General features: G+C 45.4%; 1 protein-coding gene across 6 annotated transcripts in view; it reads right to left on the bottom strand.

Annotated features, from left to right (window-relative positions):
• Nucleotides 1–1,507: 1,507 nt before the first annotated feature.
• The window catches only part of dlgap1b (discs, large (Drosophila) homolog-associated protein 1b), a 100,704-nt gene continuing 80,803 nt past the window's right edge, over nucleotides 1,508–21,408 (bottom strand). For 5 of the 6 annotated variants that reach the window (XM_037079625.1, XM_037079628.1, XM_037079627.1 and 2 more), the window contains 6 exons: nucleotides 12,401–12,786; nucleotides 12,238–12,317; nucleotides 7,615–8,030; nucleotides 6,328–6,419; nucleotides 4,902–5,054; nucleotides 1,508–4,353 (listed from right to left, as the gene is read on the bottom strand). In XM_037079625.1, the coding sequence (XP_036935520.1) occupies nucleotides 4,138–4,353; nucleotides 4,902–5,054; nucleotides 6,328–6,419; nucleotides 7,615–8,030; nucleotides 12,238–12,317; nucleotides 12,401–12,786 (1,343 nt within the window). In that variant the 3' untranslated portion in view covers nucleotides 1,508–4,137. Of the gene's footprint in view, nucleotides 4,659–4,901; nucleotides 5,055–6,327; nucleotides 6,420–7,614; nucleotides 8,031–12,237; nucleotides 12,318–12,400; nucleotides 12,787–21,408 lie in introns of all 6 variants that reach the window. The other variant, XM_037079629.1, reaches the window with a different exon arrangement.

The raw sequence follows: 21,408 nt of genomic DNA, 5'->3' as shown, positions 1-21,408 counted from the left end.
AGTTAGCTAGAGTTAGCTGTTACTCTGCTGACCCATGTTTGTTGTGAGGATGACTTCAGCAGCTGGCCAATTCTTACATATTGCACTTTAAAGTAAAAGTACTTATGTCAAAGTGCATAAATACTTGACAAGTAAAAGTCCTGCATTGAAGACTTTACTGTAGTTGAAGCTGTTCATTTATCTCAGTTTTTTTGCTATTATATGTGATATTTTGTATTAATATTACTGTTTAATACTCAAAATAAACAGGGGCCAGCATGTCACTGATTCAACTGCTGCTGGTGCCATTAGCTAATGAGCTCAGTTAGCGGTCCAGCTAGCTCTCTGGGCTGGAAGTTATGTATTTACTAGCACAGAAGCTTAGCATCAGGACAGGCCAGTGCTAGCTGGTTAGCATAGAACTCACAATGTCAAAGCTATTATTTTTTTTAATATTCTGATGATCATTTTTTGTTCACTTTTGGTTATTTTAAATAAAAATTCTCGTACATATTTTACCTTTAATATGCATGTTGCGTTTTCTTGCTGTAGTCGTTTAAGGTGGAGCTGATTTAGTTTGAACTACAGCAATGTTTTTACCTTGTGACCATGTGAACCTAAGAGGGTTTTCAAGGAGCTCTGTGCAGTTTTGGGGAAGAAATTTTAATCAGAAGAGAAAGATCTTCATTAACTGATTTTTTTTAATGTGTAGACAAACTAAATAAACAAACCCTCTTTTTTCACGGCTGAATAAACAAACTGACCTCAAAGGTCAACACAATTTCATACTGATTTTGTTTGCATGTTTGTTTGTATTTGGCGGACCCAGCCACTTTTCTAACTTCAAAAAGCGCTCTGGGGAACTTATTTTCCTCTGAGAACAGCTTGTTTGTTCAGTTTGTTCGAAAAGATAAATGCTTCTGAGTTTGTATTATTAACTAATTATTGTGAATATAAAATTCTTGTGAATATAAAATTCTGACTTTGAATAGTTTACTTAGCTAAAGAAGTGGGAGAAAAAGGAACTTTTGCTCAATTTTTAACACTCTTTGTTTCCAGTTAAAGTATAGTTTGAGATGTGAAGTCTGAAAGTAAAGCAGAAGGATTTAGAAGTACATTACTGGAATAAATGTACTTAGTTACATTCCACCACCGGCTCTAGTGGTGGAGGCTGGGTCCAAAATTAAGGACGTAATCACTAATAAGGGTTTAAACAGACCTCCAGGCACACAGCGGGCAGTTGTAGCCCACCATGGTGGGCCATCTGAAAGGTAGACAAACCCAGGGCCAGGCTTTATACAAATGATACCCACTTCCGCAACCCCCTCTTTCACCCCCACCCCTCCACTCCTGAACTCTGGCCACCGAGGTCAGCGTGCCTCCCCTCAGCATGACTGATGTGTGAATGACGAATCACCAGAAGCTGCATGTACAAGAGTGACGGGGCTGAGCCAAGGCCAAAAGTGCTGTATAATTATGGGGACCCGCCCCTGCGGAAGGAAAATGCCCTAAAAAACACACACCATGCTGGCCTTGTAATCTGTTTAATTATATTCCAATTGAAAACACATGTGGAGACAGAGAAAAGAAAAAAACACAACAAAATTATGGCAATGATATATATATATATTTTTAATGCTAATAAGAGCTCATACACGTGCCATAACATCAACAGTGTAGTAACATTAATTACAAAATGTATATCTGCTTAATATGTTATTTGATTGGGTTTTATTTTATTTTACATTTACATTTAGGGAAACATTCATGTATGTACAAACGTTTATCTGAATGTTCTTCTCTTAATATAACTACATCACAAGCTTCAGAATTGCCCAGGGTTTTGCTGGAGTGTCTTTTTCAGTTTAGCAATTAACCACAACCCAACATTATGGTTTCTGGCTCCCCGCTATATCAGGAGCGTTATATTGATATGTTAATATAATGAACATAAATAAGAAGTCAATCATTTGACAGACGGTTCGATTCAAATACAAGTTTCCAAAGTAAAAAATACTAAAATGAGGTTCATCTACATAAAATGGCGTTAAGTTTGAACTACTTTTCACTTTTTATGTATCCTCTCTAAACGTCATTTTTGACCGACTAAAAGAAAAATACAAAATCATACTGTACGGTTACTTTCTTCACAAACTTCAGGTAGCCGTTCGAAATGGGACAAATAGCAGGAACATGTCCTGGACTGTAGTTATTCAATGGCACAAAACTTGTTGTCAGATCAATACGGAGAATCGGTCCTGCTATTTCTGTTAACAAAACAATTTAAGCTAAAACCGGCTCAGGATTGTCTCCACATTCAAGCAGCTGACAGAAATACCTTGTTAATATTGAAGTAATCAGGGCTGAGATGTTTTTAACAGGAATATTCGTTCAAAAAAGATGGCATGGACACTATTCCTTTGTTTGAACATCATGGCCTATCCTTGTGGCTGGGGTTATATACAGTAAGAGACAAAGCCATGGGTCACATACAGTCACTCTCTCTCTCACACACACACACGCACACACACTTCTTCCCCTGAGACTGCTGTTGTGCTCAACTATCATATTAGAAATTAAGGCTGATCACTGAAACAGAAAGAAGACAAAAGAAAAAGAAAAGAAAAAAAAAAGGTGCCTGTCATGCAAAACATAAATAAAAACATAAAACACAGTATAAGGGCCTTTGTTGTCAGTGCATAATAATAATCACAATGTCAAGAAACAGTCATTGTTCTCCTAATCAATAAATTAAACATGAATACAAAATATTACAAATCGGGTTTTTCTTCGTGTATGACCTTCAAATAATTGCTTCATTTGGAGGCAGAGATAGTGCACACACAGTGAGGAGAAAATAGTCCCTTTATCAGTCCGTTTAGTCTCAGTACTGTCAATAAACCTCTCTTGTCTAAAAATGACATAATAAAATAGAGTACAACTACCTGTATTGTACCAAATATCAGTATTCTTAGCGTCGTCTGTTAACACCGAAGAGTTCGAACAGAACGTGAGAAAAAGGATTAAATCGTTTTTAGAAAAAGACAAAAATATCAGTTAGCTTAGTGTCGGCATGCACGTCATGTCGTTATACTGGATGTTCTTTGTACAAACATGGTTTGCTCAGTTATTAAAATGAGACGCGATGGGCGGTTGGTTTACAGTTTGCTGATACTGCTACCTTTTTAACTTTAATTACAGCTAGGACCCTTTAGACCTAGAAAAATAGGAAGCACTTTTGAAATGAACATCTGAATCGTAACACACACATACGCACACACTCTTTCTTACTCTCACGCACACAGATTAGGTTTGTGGCATTTTTTTCAAAACAGTGATTCTTTCAGTGACTTGCGCTCTCTGGAGAACTTTAGGATCTGCTCCTGTCTCACCTGGGGGAGCAAAAATCAGACCTCTTGACCTTTTTCCTACAGGGCCGGCCTCCTGCTGCTGGAGAGAGAAACCTTTTTCAGACAGAGGGCTAATTGTGTCAGTGGCTGACACTATGGTTTCCTTGTCTGGTCCTTTCACCATTATTTTGTAATGTTTAAACTCATTATATGAATCAAGAACTCCCTAGCTCAAGAATCATATCGTGTGATTTAATATCAATATAAAAATAACACTGAAAGTGAGTCAATAGGTCTGGTCTCTCTCCTCTGATCATATAAAATACATCACTCGTGTGTGTTTACATGTATATACACATGTATATACATACACATACGCCACATTGACATGCATGCTCCCTCCCTGTTCTCCTCTGCTTCTCAGCACCTGAAACACATCGACGTGAAACTTCACTGCTGTGCTACACCTGGCTTACTTTGTAATATTAGGCCACTTTAAAAAGAAAGTTTTTTTTTAAATGTCTTTGAGAGTGAGGGGCGGCTGGAGTTACAGGGAGAGGAGGGACTGCTACATCAAAGCTGGGAGGGAGAGCGGAATGAGGGGAGGGGTGGGTACATAAATAAATAAATAAATACTGCAAATGTACATTTCTTGTTCAAACAACTTCCATCGTGACTGACCCCCACAGTGACCTGGGAAGTCGCGCGAAAAAATGTGATTATGTCATGTTAGCACCCAAGGCTTACCATACAGTGCTATTGTGTTGATGGGACAGTGTTTTGGGCATGTGTTGTAGGTACATGTGTCTCATAGTCTGGTCTGAGCCTCGGGGATATAGATCTCAATACTGTCTGCGCTCTCGGTAGCAGAGCTCTGCCGAACCGACGCGGCACGTTTGGCAGCTAGCAGGCGCTTGCGAGCCTCCAGACGCTGGCGCTCAGAGCTCTCCAGCGAGCGATCCCTAGCCAGGGGAGGGTGGCCCTTCAGGGGCTTCTTTGGCACAGGAGGGGGCATCCTTCTCTCCTGGACAGGAATGACAAATAGTCTTAATGACGGACCACTGAGTCCTCATGGCAAGCTGCAGCTAAAACACAATAAGGAGCAACAAAACTGCAGCCAGCTTCACAAGGGTTAGAGAGAGCGGTGTGTCGGCATAATGTCAGAGCATGCAATTTTTTTTCAGCGAGGTTATGGTTCACATTGGCAGCCATTTGTGTGGGGTAAGAGAGCACGGTGGTGGCCTTTTTGCATGAGGTAAGAGTGACCATTGGAGGTGGAGAGGCCCCAACGGTGCATGGCAGGTTGAGTAGCTTCTCAAAAGCAGCTCACTGTCAACAACAAGACAGAACAAAACACACAAATACAAGTGGTGACGTCAGGCAGGCAACATGACAGTACGAAAACACATTATGTGCATGCTACAACAAAGCTTAACAGCGAATCATTAGGACTTCAGAATGTATCATATGAGGTAATGACAGCGAGTAGCATGCAGGTTAGTGAAGCATTCCCAGAAAAAAATTCAAAATGTAAAAACTGGCTTGAAATGAATTTGCCACGTGAGTCTGCACCTGGATTTCTGGTGGGGTCAGAGGTTTCCAGTTGTTGGCTTTGAGCTGGTGGAGTTCATCAAACTTCAGGCTAATGTTCTCGATAGACAGCTGGAGCATGTCCCAGAAACCTGCCAGGTCCTGGGAGATGGGCCGTGGGTGTGCATTCGGGTTCTGATACACAAATAATTGCACACACACACACACACACACACACACACACACACACATGGGCACATTAACAAACACGCTTAAAAAAACCCAAAAACGATTATAACACTTTTGGAAATATGCTGCTGCTACCTGATGATTCAGTAACACAGCAATTTGGGTGAATCACAGATCTGGCTTTCAAGTGAGTCAAACATACTGTGGCATTAGTTATTCTGACTTATTTCAAATATGTGGGAGTACCGGGCTCCACAATATGCCTTCGACTTCTTTGTTACACTTTGTCTAGACTCTTACATCCACCATCGTTTAAAGGTGCAGTATGTAAGAATTTGCCAATGTCAAATTCATGCTCAAAACAAATCACCTGAGTAACTGTAGCTGCCATTAGCTAGTTAGCTCAGTGAGTCGTTCAGCTAGTGATCCATGTAAGACACTTGGAGCAGGACGTGCCGGCCTAGCTGGCTAGCATGCTAACTTCCATAGGAATTTCAGTTTAAAAAGATCAAAAACAAAAGTAAAATATCAACAGAATTTTAAGAAATAAGAGTTTGACCTGATGCCGAAGACATCTACGTACTGTGATAGAGATATATTAACCTAACTTAGCCCCTGCCTGTCCTTTCTCATAATACCACTCCTAGCTGTGAGTTAGGACCGCTAGCTGCATGTCTATCTCAGCTAACAGCAGCTACCGTTAGCAGCCATCGGCAGTTACTGTGGTGATACGGTGGTGATATTCTTACATATTGCACCTTTTACATTAAATATCAGTTTGTCAATCTGTCTGTCAGTCTGTCAAGAAATTGGCTCATGTTTCATTCATTATAAGTCATACACTGTATAGCTAACACTATGTTTCTAGATTTTTTTTTCCAGTTAGGAAATTTAATGCATTTTAGAGGGTTTTCAAATGACAGGATCTTGTATTTATACAATGGGTAAATTATGTAACACAAACATTTATAATATTCAGACATGCTAATATAAAAGTAGAAGTGAATATGTGCATTTAAAATCTGCTTCTGTACAGAAATATGTACGTATATTGATATCAGGATTCAAAATCCCTGTTTGCCAGGCTCTAGCTTTCATGCAGCAGGTTCTCTGTTTTGTATGTGAAAGACAGTAAGGGTGTGCAGATGCACACTCTACACTAGATGCATAGTAAATGAGCGCTGGCCCTGCCTGTCAGGATGATTTGTGCAGGATGATGTCAGTGTCGGGAGGAGGGGGTGGGGCTGGGGGAGCATGCAGAGGATGAGGTGACACATACCAGATTCTCCTCACACAGCTCCCGGAACTGCTGGAACTTCTGGGACATCAGCAGCTGGGCACTCCCCACTGCACTGCGGATCTTCCCCAGGACTGCAGAAAAGACACAGACGCACATGCATGCACACGCACACACACACCACGCACAATTCACAATGCAATTACTCACAGAACCGCATACTGCAGGCATGTTGCAGCGCTAACAGAGAGGCTGCGTTTGTAATGCAACAGAAAAGGGATGCGCTAGATTCCTCTTTTATCTCTGCCTCGAAGAAACATCAGACATTTGGGGAAGACAGATTCATACTGAAATGTGCTGAAATTCTAAATCTTAAGAAATGCTCTCCAAAAATAGAAACCCTATATAAGCTTCCAGCACGTAATAAATGATTTAGTTGTTTATCAAAATGGAAACCTTTACAATCAAGCACATGCTCCTGAGGGAACAAACTGTTTTGTGTCTCTCACAATGCCTGTTTGGCGGAATGATATACGAGATAAACAAGGTTGTGCTGCATAACCTGACTCCCATGATCAGTCCTATTGACTCACATATCCCTATGGAGAAGATCTGTCATTGAATACATTAGTCTACATGAAAATGGGATCAGAAACCTAGAGGGGGAGTAATGAATATGTACTACAGACACAATGTCTTCAATATGTGTGTGTGTGTGTGTGTGTGTGTGTGTGAGTGTACATGTTAGCGTGGGATCTGGGAAAACATAACCTTGAGACGGCCTCCCTGTTCTGCACGTTCGGTGAGAAAATCTCTTGCCTGGAACCAAAACAGCACACTGGCTGCATAAGCAATGACATTTTGGGTAAGACGTGAAGTCAGCTGCGGAGCAAAGACAGGTATAACTACAGCGCCTGCTGCCCGAGGCTTGTTTGCTCAGTCTGGTATGTGCATGTGAGTGTATAAAACATATTCAGATGTGTGTTTACAGACATGCGCTGCAGCTTGTGTACGTGTGTTACGTCGATATCAAATGGTCGCCTTGGAGGATTGTGAGACAAACCTCTTCACTGTGTTTGGGTGAGAGATCATTATACAGTGTGTCTAAAGGACAGATGTGTGTCTGGAGCCAGCAGCGGCCTATTGATAAGTATGCTCGGTATGTCTGTGGAGGCCAGAGGGCCTGAGACAGGAACAAGCAGCTATTGTGGTCTGATACCATGAATACCAGCACACTCCAAATCAGAGAGGAGAGGAGAGCTAATATCATTGTATAACAGACTTTCTTGTCTTCACATCTTGGCATTGAGGCTCTCTGACTCAACTCACTCTCGTCGGGCAGCTCGTTCTCCATCTCATCTTGCTCCATCTGTCGGCACCAGCCCTCCATGCGCTCCGTCTCGGCCTGCAGCAACTTGAGGAACCAGCGGCCGTCGCGGGGACACACAGACCGTCCGACAGCCTCCTGATCCGCCACCTCTGGCTCAGGCACGCTGTCCATCCAGGGGTCTGGAGGGGGCAGGATGGAAGGGTCGAAGCCCACCTCCCCGTAGTCGTCGGCGGCACAAGCGTGGTAGTGGTTCCCCGAGCCCTGGATGCTGACCGTAGAAGTGGCAGCGTCGCGGGAGTACTGGCGTGGCATGGTGGCGAAGTGACGCGGCCGAAGCTCTGGGGCGTCGGCGGGGCCGTCGAGGTCAGCCTGCACGGCCGTGGTGACGCTGTTGGAGCGGGTCATCCTGCGGTAACTGGGAAAGGAAGAAGAGAATTGATTACTCCTATTATGTAGTAAAACCAAATTAGTGTCTGCCTCGTAACAGTTAATTATGATAATACTGTTTGCGCGCAGGTCTTGGAGGAACTCCAGGTATGAGAAGATTGAACTGATCACAGCAATCTCATCACTGATAGTGATGAATAGCTTTTGTTGTGGGGAGCGTCTTTTGTGTGTGTGTGTGTGTTTTGTCACCTGGCTCATTCAAGAGCAACAGAGTGTGCAATCGTCTGTCACATCACGAGCCCTGCTCTGGGGCTGATGCACATACACAAACAGTGCATGCACACACACACACACACACACACACACACACACACACACACACACACACACACACCTGGGACTCTTCTCTACAGCTGGGTGTGCCATGTCGTATTTGGCTCAGAGGCTTTGTGCCGCTGTCGGGGCAGCCTTTGCCAAGTCCCTCCACACTATGTGCAACAGCCGACACACACACCCTCGTCGGCAAAGATTCAATCAAAACACACACTCACATTTGGCTACGTTCTATAGAGCAGCTCACCACCCCAGTAATGAATGGGACGCCAGAGGGACGTGGGTGTTTTTGGGAGGAGGGGAACACTGGCCAACTGAACTCTCAGTGATTGGAGGAGCCGGGAGTTTAATCACTGCAAGATTACAACTCGAAGTGGTGCACGACTCAGGGCACATCTTTTATTAACACAGACAAAACTTTACCAGGGCGCTGCTCAGTGGGCCACTTAAAGAACAAGCAGAGCTGGCAGAGACAGGGGAAACAAAGAGGGATGAAGCAGAAAAATACAAATTCTAACATTAACTTATGCCCACATGCAAAGTTTTAAATCCTTACATACCCCAGCATGCCTTATCCTACAGTTAGACATGAGTAGTTTTACATGTTTGTTTATTTTTGCTGTCACAGATTAGTAAGAAGGAATAACTCTGCCGAGCTAAGAAAAAAAGACCGTCTGATTGGTCCAACGTTGCCCGCAGCCCTCCCACAAATGAAAACCTCGGCTTGACCTGCCTGCAGCACACACAAACGATCACAGCTCCATCACGTCTGCCTTGGCCCATCTCCGGACACACACTCCTCCTCGACTCTACCCATTCATCTCTCTACCTCCCCCCTTTTCTCATTCATCTCTCCTCTTCCGTGAAGAGCAAAAAAAAAAAAAAGACAGAAAAAAAAAAGACAGAGCAAGAACAAGGGAGTGGCTTCGGGTCAGATCAAACACAGAATGTATGTGCTTCATGTGTGCGTACAAGTCAGGAGTGTGTGTGAAGAGCAGTTAAAGAGTAACTCCTCCGAGCAGGTGTTCAGTTCTAATGACCACAGCCTGCTTTCTATCAGCCTGCTAACAACTTCCTGCAGGGGCAGAGACAGGCAAGGCCAAACACAACCCAGACAGAGAGAGAGAGAGGGATCAGACAGGAGGCAAGAGAACAAGGAAGAGAATTTCAAGAGGAAAAAGTCATCCTGAAGGCGAAGAGAGACTATTAAACATGAGGAAGGTATGCAGGGGAAAAAAAGCATGCAGAAAGTCCATGTTCTTATTAGATTCATGTGGTGAACATGACAGAAAGTTGTAAATCACAACAGCAGTGGAGTGTTGCATTCCATGTGCTGCTCCCTTTTCTCAAGAACTCTAGGTGTGTTTGTTATAAATCTCAATAACTTCCTCACATCTGCAGAGAACATGGCTACAACTGTAAACATGAGGAAATACTGACGCATCCACAAACAAAAATCAGCCTGATGTCTTATTTGGATATAGAAAGAAGTGCCAGGACACATGGATGCGCCTACAAATTGACATTCAAATGTTCCACATGCACCTGAGAACTCCTGTTTGTTTGACTTGTGCTGGTAATGACAAACCCTCAGTCAGTTAGGACAAAAACAAAAAGACAGGGAGGTCTAGCTGTCCCTTACTTTTCAAGATGGTTGTGCGTATGGTTTAGTCACTATGACCATGAGCAATGCGCTCCACTTCCCCCCGTGACTGCAAAGCCATCTGGTGACCATCAACCCCAGACCCTAAACTGGCAAGGCCTTAAAAATCCATCAAGGAATCCATCAAAATCTAACTAATTTGCATATCACAGTTTGTTGTTTTACTTTTGTATTCATCGTTATAATTCCATTTTGTTTATTCAGTATTTTAAACGGTGCCGTATGAATTGGTCAGCCATCAAATTCATTCTCCCAACAAACAGGGGCAACCTATCACTTCTAGAGCAGCCTGGTAACTGCTAACTGCTGCTAACTGTATTTTCAATCTACATCCTTGAATGTAGCTATTGTTAGCCTCTTAGCTCAGTTAGCCATGCAGCTAGTTGAACTTCTGGGGGAGTGTTAGCGTTTACAACTGCAGGCATAGGAGCTCTGGACCGCTCGGAGAAAGGTGCTCAGGCCCGGTGCTAGCTGGTTAGCATGCTAACTTCAGCAGATATCTCTGAGACACTCTTTGACATAACTTCAAAACTGTTATTTTGGCACATTCTCTTGATCATTTTGTTAATTGTTGAATGTTTGGGCAGTGTGTACGAATTGGCAACTGCTTGAATTCATAAACTCAACAAACAGCTGCCATTTGTCAGTTAGCTTAGTTGGCCGTGCAGCTAGAAGTCCGGACTGAAAGCATGTTGAGGTATGATGAAACAGGAGTGGGCAGGGATAGCTGGTTAGCATGCTAACTTCAGTAGACATCTCTGCAACACAGCACATAGCAACTTTGATATATAGAAACAGATTTCTAAAAATGAGCATAATTTAATTCAAATGCTCAAAAAATTGACTTCTATAAACCTTCAAATATGATAAGTGACTCAAAGAAAAATCTGCATTAAGATCCACACTTCAGTACAGAAAGAAGTCTGTGTACAGGCACGCATGTTGTTTGTTGTGTTCATCTCTTTTCCAGCTCTCTCCCACTCCCTCTCAGTTAATCCCAGTTCAAACAGCAAGGTGAGGTTATGACCTGCGACTGCTACACATAAACACACAGACTCTCTCTCTCTCTCACACACACACAACACACACACACACACACAAATAAGGGAGTTCAAGCAGTGGAGCGAGGCCGGAGGAGTTTGGCACTCTCACTGTCTGGGAATCTAATGTAGGGGGCAGCATGCCCAGACCTCCCAGGTCCACACACACACACACACACACACACACACACACACACACACACACACACACACTCACACACACACACATGCATGAACCAACACACACAGATGCATGCCAACAGGTAAACAATCAAACACGCACCAACAAAAATCACCCCCCACCTACTCTAAACATTAACCAGAGAAATACACCAAGCTGCGCTGCCTAACATCCAAGACTCAGCAGACTAGAAGGTGTCTGGATGAGTTAATATTTGGCTTGGCAACCCGGGAAACTCAGAGCCTGGTCAGTCAGCTGAGACCTCCCCTTTCAGAAAGCCCCTCACATTCCCTGACACTGTGGAAGTGTGCTGGACCCAGACCTCACTATGACCTTTGATTGTGTCCTTGAATTCCTGATACATGCCTTGGCTACAGCACGAAACCAGCACCGTGGCCACATTTGTCGACTCGTCTCACCAAGCAGAAGGTCACTGTTATGAGAGGGTGGACGAAAGCAGACAAAGAAACCATAAATGCCTGCGTGTCCCACCAGAGGCCTCTGTGAGTCGCTGCGATGTGAGCTAATGAAACAGCACGCACACTAGGCTGCTTCTCCTCAAACTGGGAACATGTTGCAGAATGAGAGGCTGTGGCTGACAGCACAGCAGTCTCTCAGTGCGCTCAGAACTAAACAAACCCAATAAAACTCCCTCCCCTTTGCTCCCTCCCTCCCACACACACAAACACAGCCTCAAAGTATCCTGAATCACAATGACTGGAGCAACAGATGGCTGTCAACTCACCCCCTCCACCTTCCCAGCTCCCTGCACCACATCCTCTGGCCCAGCTGTCACTTGGGGCCCCTGGCTGAGGGGGCTCTGACGCCAGCCTCCCCTGAACTGGGGACAGCTGCTGCGGGGAAGCCAGCGCAGGGGGGCAAAAGCTTGCGCTGCACACTACAAACCTCCCTCTGTCTCAACCAGCCCTCTTCCTGTTCATGCCATCGCTGCCTCATCCCATCCCTCCCATCAGACCTACATAGCGTCACTTCTTCCACACAACCTCCTCCCACTCACCATCGCTCATCCTCCACCTGAATTCCTATCGACTGGAATTTGGACTGCTCCTCTGTCGGCCCTCCTTCCTCTGGGTCCACCTAAGAGGAGGAGTAGAAAACTGTCAGACTGCTTGCCAGACATTTATTTTGGAATGTCATCATCCAGTGTGTCCTCCACAAACCTGGATCCCTATGGAGAGGCACTTGCGGAGCGCTTCCCTCTGCGCTTTGCTGTCCGCGGAGACGTGCGCGATGGCAGAGGTGGTGGCGGTGGCAGTGATGGTGATGGTGCTGTTGGTGACATGCTGGCTGGCGGGGCCGTGCACCTGAGCGTTAGCCGCCTCTATGGCCGCCGTCAGGGCCTTCATGCTGTCGATGCTCTCTGTGGAGTTGGACAGGCCCGGCTGGGAGCTGATGCCAGTCCGCGGGCCGGAGCCGCCGTCCATGTAGGCATCCTGGGCGGACTCGGTGCTGCTCTGGGCCGTGATGGATATGAAGGGTTTGGATGGGGTGGTCCGTGGTGGGACGGGGGGAGGTGTCTTCTTGTAGGTAGTGATGCATGATGACACTGCAGGGAGGAGACAGAGAGATAACAAATGATGACACATGCAGGCGTGCATTTTTGAAAATAAACCTATTCATTGTTTAGAAGAGATAAACTGTAATTTAAAAAGGAGCAGTCCACCAGTTTTAAATAATCAGTTCAGCTCAGCTCACCGGTCACCATCGAGCATGTGAAAACATCTGTCTATTTTTCTGTATTTCCTGCTGTGGCTCTGCCGGGAACTTTGACATCACGAGATGGTAACTCAGGTGATGTCATAGTGATGACCAATAATGACAGTACAGCATTTAAGTTATGAGCAGTCCTAGGGAGTAACAGAATACATGGAATTCCGTAACTAAAATAAAAATAAGGCAACTGTTTCCTTAAAGTTACAGAAAAACAATGTGTGATTAGATTACAGATACATTCAGTAAAGTAAGGGATTAGTGACAGGATTACAATCTTAAATCTGTAAGCATGAAAATGCACACACAACAACACTTCTGAAGTCTCACACAGTCTGGTCTTGATATTCATTTTCTATTGTCTTGAGGTAAACCAAAGTAATCATGTAACAGTAACGGTGTCTTTTGGATACTATTAACTACACATACAGATAATACTGATGACGTGTTTTATCAGGTAATTAGTAACTGTATTGGAATACATTTTAAGTAACCCTTACTACATAGATATTATGACTAGGTATCAAACATACACTATCAAGCAATACCAGTACTGCAGTGAGAGGAAATTTGTGAATGACAGAGTCTAAATACAGGGTGCACACATATTATGCAACATAAAGAAAGTGTTGATGACTAGAGTGGATTAAAATATTGTAAACAAAAAGCGTAACTAATACAAAGAGAATATAAAATCTATATCAGAGCGGGGAAATGGCTCTGCTGACAGCTGACACCCTGATAGTTTACCCAGAGGTCTTAGGTCCCTGCGTTGGAGTCGAAATGGACAGTAGATTAGGGCCAACTTTAACAAATCAGGGCCTCGTCTAGTAATAGGATTAGCATGTCAGCCACTTGACCCACTGATCTAGATGCTTAAGCCCTTCATGCACTTACTGTACACATCCAGGACAATTTGATGGTGCCAAAAATAGCTTGCGTGCCTTGTTGTTGTTTGCACACATAATTGCACAGACGTTAAATTATATCTATGATGACGCACAGAAGCTAAATTATACTGCAGATGAAAGACAGAGAGCTCATTACACTCCAAAGGCTTTTATATTAAATCCAAGCAAATAGATATTAAAGAGCATCACAGTGCTGCTAAGTGACACTCGCCTGCTGTCTCGCAGTGTGCTCTCTCCCTCTCCGGTTACAGCTACAGGTTCTGCACAGACAATAGAGCCGCTCACACACACACACTGACTCAGACTGTACAGAAAAACATGCCAACAGACTGAAAAGCAATCTAAAGAAAGACAAGGACAGCCGCCACCTAACTACATTATGCCTTGGAATCCCCTTTCTGGCCCGGTGCTATCATCAAAACTAGGTCGCTCTCTCTCTCTCTCCCTGCCCTGAAGCAAAACTAGGACAGTGGGTTTCCTGGATCCCTTTTAATCCCTACAAAAGACAAACATACTACCACGGAGAGATCGCAGCTCTGCGTGCGGCAGACAACTGTTGCCAGCCACACCCAGCATGAGCAGCCATGTCTAAAACTATTAGGGCCGGATGTTGTTTGCTTTGTGTCTTGCCATCTCACTGACAGCCGCAGAAGAGGCTTTAACGCACTGGAGGTGAACAGAGGGCTGACTTCATCCTTTTTGGTTTGTCAGAGTCACCGGCCGCACTCCACCCCAACCCTTCCCCTCCTGCCTCGCCAGCAGTGATTGGATGATCCCAGACGAGATTTCAGTCAGGTTTTGACAAGCTGGAAAAGTCCTCAGACGTGATGAATGCTGCTTTGAGATCAGATCGCGGCTGCTAATTCGAGCGTCTTTGATGGTGGGGCTACAAACCACAACAAAGACAAAAGAAGATGACTTACTGTATTTTCCTTCTACAGCTGAATATCATGCAGATTTCTTTTTTTTTTTTAGAGAGACACTGTATATTTACGAATGACTGATTACAACGTCATCTCAGGTCGAATCGTCTGAGCATGCCACGATGCGCAGCACTGTCTCCACTTTTTTCGCAGATGTCTGGGGAATATGATCGACATCCAGGGCTAATCTTCGGAAAAAGGTCACAGAGTACAGATCCAGAAGAGAACAAAAAAAATAATAAAAAGAACAGTGAGCACACACATGCACTCACACAGAGGGAGAGGGTGAGGTCCTGCCCCTATCAGTCGTGGAGGTTCAAAGGATAGAATGTCAGCCCCTTTCAGAGCTTCTATCCCCTGAAGTCATCTAAAAGTCATGTTGGATGGCTGTGTGTGTGTGTGTGTGTGCATGCTCCTCTCAGGCCCAGAGAAGGGTTAAAGAACAGAGGGTTTTCATCCACTCAATAAAGCGCCGTATGAAACAGGAGACGACGTGCCGTGTCCCACCTAGCTGTCACTGCGAGAGCCAGACGCGCAGGAGAGAATGACAGGGGGTTTTGAATGCCGAGACAGGTTAAGTAAACACACTCGGGAGTCGGAACAAGCCCACGCACACAGGCACACGCAGGCACAGAGGCGCACAAATAACACTGACGCGACCCAGCTTCGAGTTTCAGCCTCTCCACATCAAGGGAGACCGCAGACTTCCTGCCACTGATATGCTCTCCATCCACAGCGACCCGGCCCAAGCCACCCATGTGACCTGGACGCAAGTGTGTGTATAGATGCGTCATCAAACATGGGAAAGGTGCAATATGTAAGGACTGGCCACCTGTCAAATCCAGACTCAAAACACACAGGGGCCTGCATATGTGAAAACATTTGAAAATGTGCCAGAATGTGATCTGTATATATGGTAGCATGCTAACCAGCTAGCCCAGCATATGCCGGCTAACTCCAGTCATATGTTGGCCCCTATTTATTTTAAGTATGGATTCCACAGGTGGCCAATTCTTACAAACTGCAACATACAAGATTTTGGCACATCTTTAAAGATGTGTGGGCGCTTCCATTGCTAAACTGGAAGGTTCGGACCACAATATGCTAACTTCAGTAGATATCTCTGCATTGCAATATGTCAAAACCGTTCAACCATTCAAATTCTGTGGAAAACTTTACTTCATTTTTTAATGTTTTCAGCTAAACAACTTACATATTGCACCCTTAAAATACATTGCTTTATGTTCCTGTGTTCAAAAACTTATTCCCTGTCTGATAAGAGTGAGGAGAAAGCATCTTGACTGAAACATATGTCCTGATAAGACAGAGGCCAAGTTTCCAGTTTCCACAGAAATTGATAAGGGAGCTCAATCCTCCTGCAGCCATGAAAGCATTAGACAGCTACACTACACTGGACCTCCCACACACACCGACAGTCAAGGACAGGGTGAAGTAGGAATGTGACGCAGGATTCCATCAGACCCTTAAGGAAGAATGTGGAAAGCTCTTTCTAAGAGATAAACACTGACGAGCACACAGAGAAGTTTTTCTGTCACTTCATAATATCAGGCCAGTGGAGCTTTGATGACATAAAACAAAGACATCAATCATATTCTCTCAGGAAGAACGTTCTCACTTAATGGAAGTGCAACTGTGGAATTTCATCTCCTCTCCCTCACAGAGGTAGGTGCTGCCCGCTGCGAGCATTGTCATCCCGAAGAGAAGAGTTTGTGAATGACAAAACTCTAGTGGCTCTCTGCCAAATCCCTCTTTTGACAAATGCTTCAAAAGTCCCATGCCGACAAGTTGGTGTGAATAGCAGCTCTTCTTGGCAGAGCGCTCCCCCCACCTCTGGGCTTGATAATATCAAAGAAAAGGCCTCTTCCCTCCCCTGAGACAAAGCAAAGTCTCCATTCATTTCTACAGCCTCCAGAACAAAAACAGACTTGCTCGCCACCTCTTTTTTATTTTGGCTCTGCTGATCACCGTCCCATTTGTGCGTCTGCATAGGTGTATGCTGTTTCCTTTATTTAATCATCGTGTTCATGTTACCGGACAGATTGAAGGCAGGCAGCTGCCTTGTAATCTCCAATCTGTGTATCTGTGATAGGCCACTTCAAAGGGCAGACGGTTTGGTTTAGGAGGGCTAGCTAACAGGAACGGGCTCCCCCGCGCGGGGGCCAAGGGCAAATCCACCACCCAACCAAACAAATACAAAGGCCCGGAAAGGGGGCGGTCAGTATGGGGGAACATTGACAGCTGAGCCCAGCTGCACTGTGTTTGGGATGAGGGTCTGCCAGAGGGGAGAGGGCAGAGAATCGTGAACAGAGAAGAGGAGCAAGAACAAGACTGAGGAGGAGAGGGAGGAGGGTGAATCAGAGAGTTACTGCCTGGCTCCGTCTGCTCGCTCTCTGTCCATTTGTCCGTCTCTCCCTCTCTCTCTTTCACTCACTCACACACACACACACACACACACACACACAGACACAGAACCAGCTGGAGTCCTTTGTGATAGCGTCACCATGGCCACGCAGAGCAACACGAAATTCGCCGGGAGGCTTGGCGTTACACCAGCAGCAAGCAGAGGGGAGCTTCTGTTGGCCGTTTGTTTACCTTGACAGGGTACGCTGCAGCTGCACTGACACTCACCTCGACACCAGCCAACGAGAAAACAAAAGCCGGAGCCGTGGCTGGCGTAACGTCGAAAGCAAACAAACAACAGGATAGCAGCGCAGGGAGAGCAACTGGGTGCCACCGTGCTGCAAATGAATATCTTATAATGTTCCTAGCCCCGGAGCGTTGGCTTTGTGCAGCTGAACACTGAACTCCACCAACCAGTTTGTCAGAAAAAGCTTGTCACTGGGTCATGAGACGACAATAACCTGAGAGGTTCACACCATGTGAAGTTACACTGCAACAACAATGCAGTAACACAAGACACATCCTGAATGACTCAACCTCCAGCAGGCTTACTGTAAACAAACGAGAAAGGAGACAACAAGCGGTGACTTATTACGCGTTTATGATGTGTTTCTTGCTCATCACTTATCGCTGCTAATCAGCTAATACTGCGGAGACACGACAAACCCGGCACACTCAGTACTCAGTGGTTCTCTAAAAGTCCCTCTGACTCACCTGAAAGCCTTCCAGAGACCCTCATGTCAGTCTACAGCTCTCAGCCACCAGAGGTCAGAGGTCACAGGAGAGGGTTTCTGCTCTCCAGATGCCTGAACTCTCTCAGACACAATAGCTCACTGTGTTCGCCTGTGTGTGAGTGCCTTCTATAAGAAGTTTATTTAGCATGTGTGAGTGCTTGTCAGGGACGGGCAATTTTCAGTGCAAGTTGTACCAACATCGGGCGCCAACTGCTGCAGTATTACATTTTTTTTTTTTTTTTAACTTGAGTCAAACGTAAGCATGCATATCAGCGCAGAACATTTGTTAAATATGCCTGCGGTGTCCCCGGACCAACAGTGCTATCAACAAAGCCGTGTGCTCAGTTTGCCCCTTTTTGACAGAAACCCGTGTCAACAGTGGGTAGCTGCTCTGGCAGGCCTGTGTCTGCTGAATGACTAGATAAGAGTGTGTTTACAACTGTCAGCCACGGCTAAATCTGGCAGGCAGCTGCTGCCTGTTAGGCAATAGATTCACTTCACTTAACCCACTTTCCTGTGCTTCAAGTTCAAATAGAGAGCCTGGTTACCTGCCTGCATACCTCTTTTATGGCCTGACGCTCTCCTCGCCCTGTCAATCAGTGACAGGCAGGGAGAGACATGCTGAGAAAACGGACAGGGGCGGGGTGATAAATAATCGAGAGCTCATTTTCACAAACAGTGATCCCATTCCCATTTATTTTTTCATTTTTTATCCAAGATGTCTACTGCTGCTGTTTCGAAGCTCACCTATGTCTTAAAATATGCAACTGATTGTTCCATATCCCTCTGAAATCTCCAAAATAACTAACATTTACTCTGACAGCAGTGTAATTGTCAGCATCAAGACTGTAAATAGCAGCTGGATGACATTTGCTGCGCTGTCGGGTATAATCATCCAGGATTTGGTGTAAATATATAATCTCAAAGTTCCTCTCTGTACAGTACTGAAGCATGTGAGCTAATCTCCTGAAGACTTTTCTTACATGGAGGGGGTTTTCTTATTAGACCTGCCCTGTGACGGCTCCAGGCCGTTTCCATTGTTCTAAGCTGCTCCTTGGCAAGAGCTTTTTTTTTTACCCTGACTGGTCTGCAACCACATGAAGAGACACATCAGTCTTTTGTTTCTGTCCAAAAGACCTGCCTGCAGGGGGTTGAAAGAGAGAGCACAGTCAGTGAACAAACAGAGGGGAGAGAGATAAAGAAAGAATAATAGGAAGAAGTCAGAAAAGGGAGGAGAGGAGAGGGGGACGGCTTTGCCACGCTGTTTCCTTCAGTTCCTGTACATTCCAGCTGCTTCGCCGGGCATAAACCTGGAGCATTAGCGCTAACGCTAAAGCTAACACACCCACACATCTCACGCATGCTTTCACTGAACTCATTTCCCACCGCGTTGCTCACCGACTCACTACTGAGGGTTTTAAGAGTTGACTGGCTTGTTCTGTGTGTGTGTGTGTGTGTGTGTGCGCAGTGACACATCGCATGTGCCGGCAATGACAGCATGGGCAACTTCAACAAGTCATGACATACCCTCGAAACAGAATCACGTAGCCGCAGGAGATCAGTTAGTCATCACATGAAACTGGTGACTGGGTCTACATAAATTTCAGGACTCATGTTAAAAGTCAAGCACACAGAGATAAAGATAGATTAAAAGAAGAAGAGGGGACGGTGGCATTTTGTGTTTGCTAAGTGGATAATTCACTCCACTTAGGCCGGCGTCTGCTCAGCTAAAAATACCGCACAACAACACAACAATGTTGCCACCACACAGTCTCAGAGCGCCAAACACGGCTCCCTGATAAAACATGACAGACCGTCCACAAGAACTGAAAGTGTATTAGAGGAAAAACATAACCGCAAGCCTGGTGAGTAATGGACACACAGTGAGACGGACAAAAAGACAAGAGGCACCCACACACCCACCCACACACACACACACACACACACACACATGCACACCCACCCACACACACACACACACACACACACACAGGAACCAGCCTTAACTGAGAGGGCTGAAACACAATGCCGATGTCATGTCATTACATGAAGGATCACTGCGTGCTGCAGCTGCTATTTACATATAAATGCAGCAGAATGTGGTCAAAAGTTCACTTCTTCTTCTTCTTCTTCTTCTTCTTCTTCTTCTTCTTCTTCTTCTTCTTCTTCTCCTCCCTGGTTTTGCGTGCAACACGCACTCAACTCCCAAAAACACTCAACCTGATTCATAAAGTGACTGGGCACAAAAAGTAACTGGAAAGCATTTATTATTTTTTTTTTTACAAGAGTTAACTCTTCCAGGAATGCCGTGAAACATCAGCGTCTGCTGTTGTTTCACAGTCCTGGAGAGTTTTCTTTCTTTCTTTCTTTTTTTTTTGTGCTTTCCTCGCATTCCTTCCCCCCTGTTTGACGTTCTTTGTCCTGACCGCTTGCACATGGAGGCGAAAGGAGACACTGGCGGCTTAATCCACCGCCAGAGGCATGCTAAAGCCATCTGGGCACAAAACCAAACGTAGGGCCCTTTCCGCGTCTCCTATATGAGAGGAGGAGGAAGGGGGGGGGGGACGGAAAGTAAGAGAGAGGGAAGAAAAAAAAAGAGGGGGAGACAGAAAGGTAGGAGGTACAAGAGGGTCTTAGGGGAGGGGGGTCTGGAACAAGAACCAGGCTACTGACGCATACTGTCTTTTGTGGTTTCCAGTCCTGACCCTCTGACCCTATACATCCTGTTGAAGGGGTTGGAGGGGGGGGTGAAGGGAAAGACGAGATGGCAGCTATAGGCACTGGCTGCATGTATGTGCATCTGTGTGTGTGGCCGGTGCAGCAGTGCAACACAGCGTGCTCGGGAGTCAGATATGAATATCTGGGCAGATGCTCCGGTCCTGTCTCTCAGGTGTGACTTTTCACACCCCTCTTCCTTCCACTTCGTTTACATCCAATCCCCGCACAATCTTGCGGCGGGGGGAGGAAACAATGGTCTCTCCAACATTCCCACTCTCCTGCCGAGAGCTCTCGTTTGTCTCCTGCATTCCTTTGCCCATTCATCTCTTTCTCTCTCTCTCTCCCCTCCTGGACAGAAAAAAACCCCTACTCTTTAACACGGGGGAGGGGTATGAGTGTGCGTCTTAAAAAACCTCTGAGTGCGATCTGTCGCTACCCCCCCTCCCCTTTGAACGCAACCTCCTCCCCTTTTCCTCCCCGTTTTACTTGGTTAGTGAAGCAGCAAAGCTCAAAGAAAGGGAGGAGAAAGAAGAGATGCATTCTTTCTCTCCCTCTCGCTGTCTCTCAGTGTGTACCGGGGCTGAGTTGTGGCTTATTTTTAATGACTGGTTGAAAAAAAAAAATAAAATAAAAAGAGGGAGGGCCGAGTCTCTCTTTTCCCCCGCCGGCCGCTTGCACACAGGCTCAGTCACACACACACACACACACACACACATTACTGTAGCCGAGTCTGGGACTTTCACAGAGAAGT

This window comes from Acanthopagrus latus, chromosome 19 (assembly GCF_904848185.1).
Source record: "Acanthopagrus latus isolate v.2019 chromosome 19, fAcaLat1.1, whole genome shotgun sequence".
NCBI classification, from domain to species: domain Eukaryota; kingdom Metazoa; phylum Chordata; class Actinopteri; order Spariformes; family Sparidae; genus Acanthopagrus; species Acanthopagrus latus.
The sequence above is the reverse complement of the archived record's forward strand: the minus strand, read 5'-3'. Positions and strand labels throughout refer to the sequence as shown.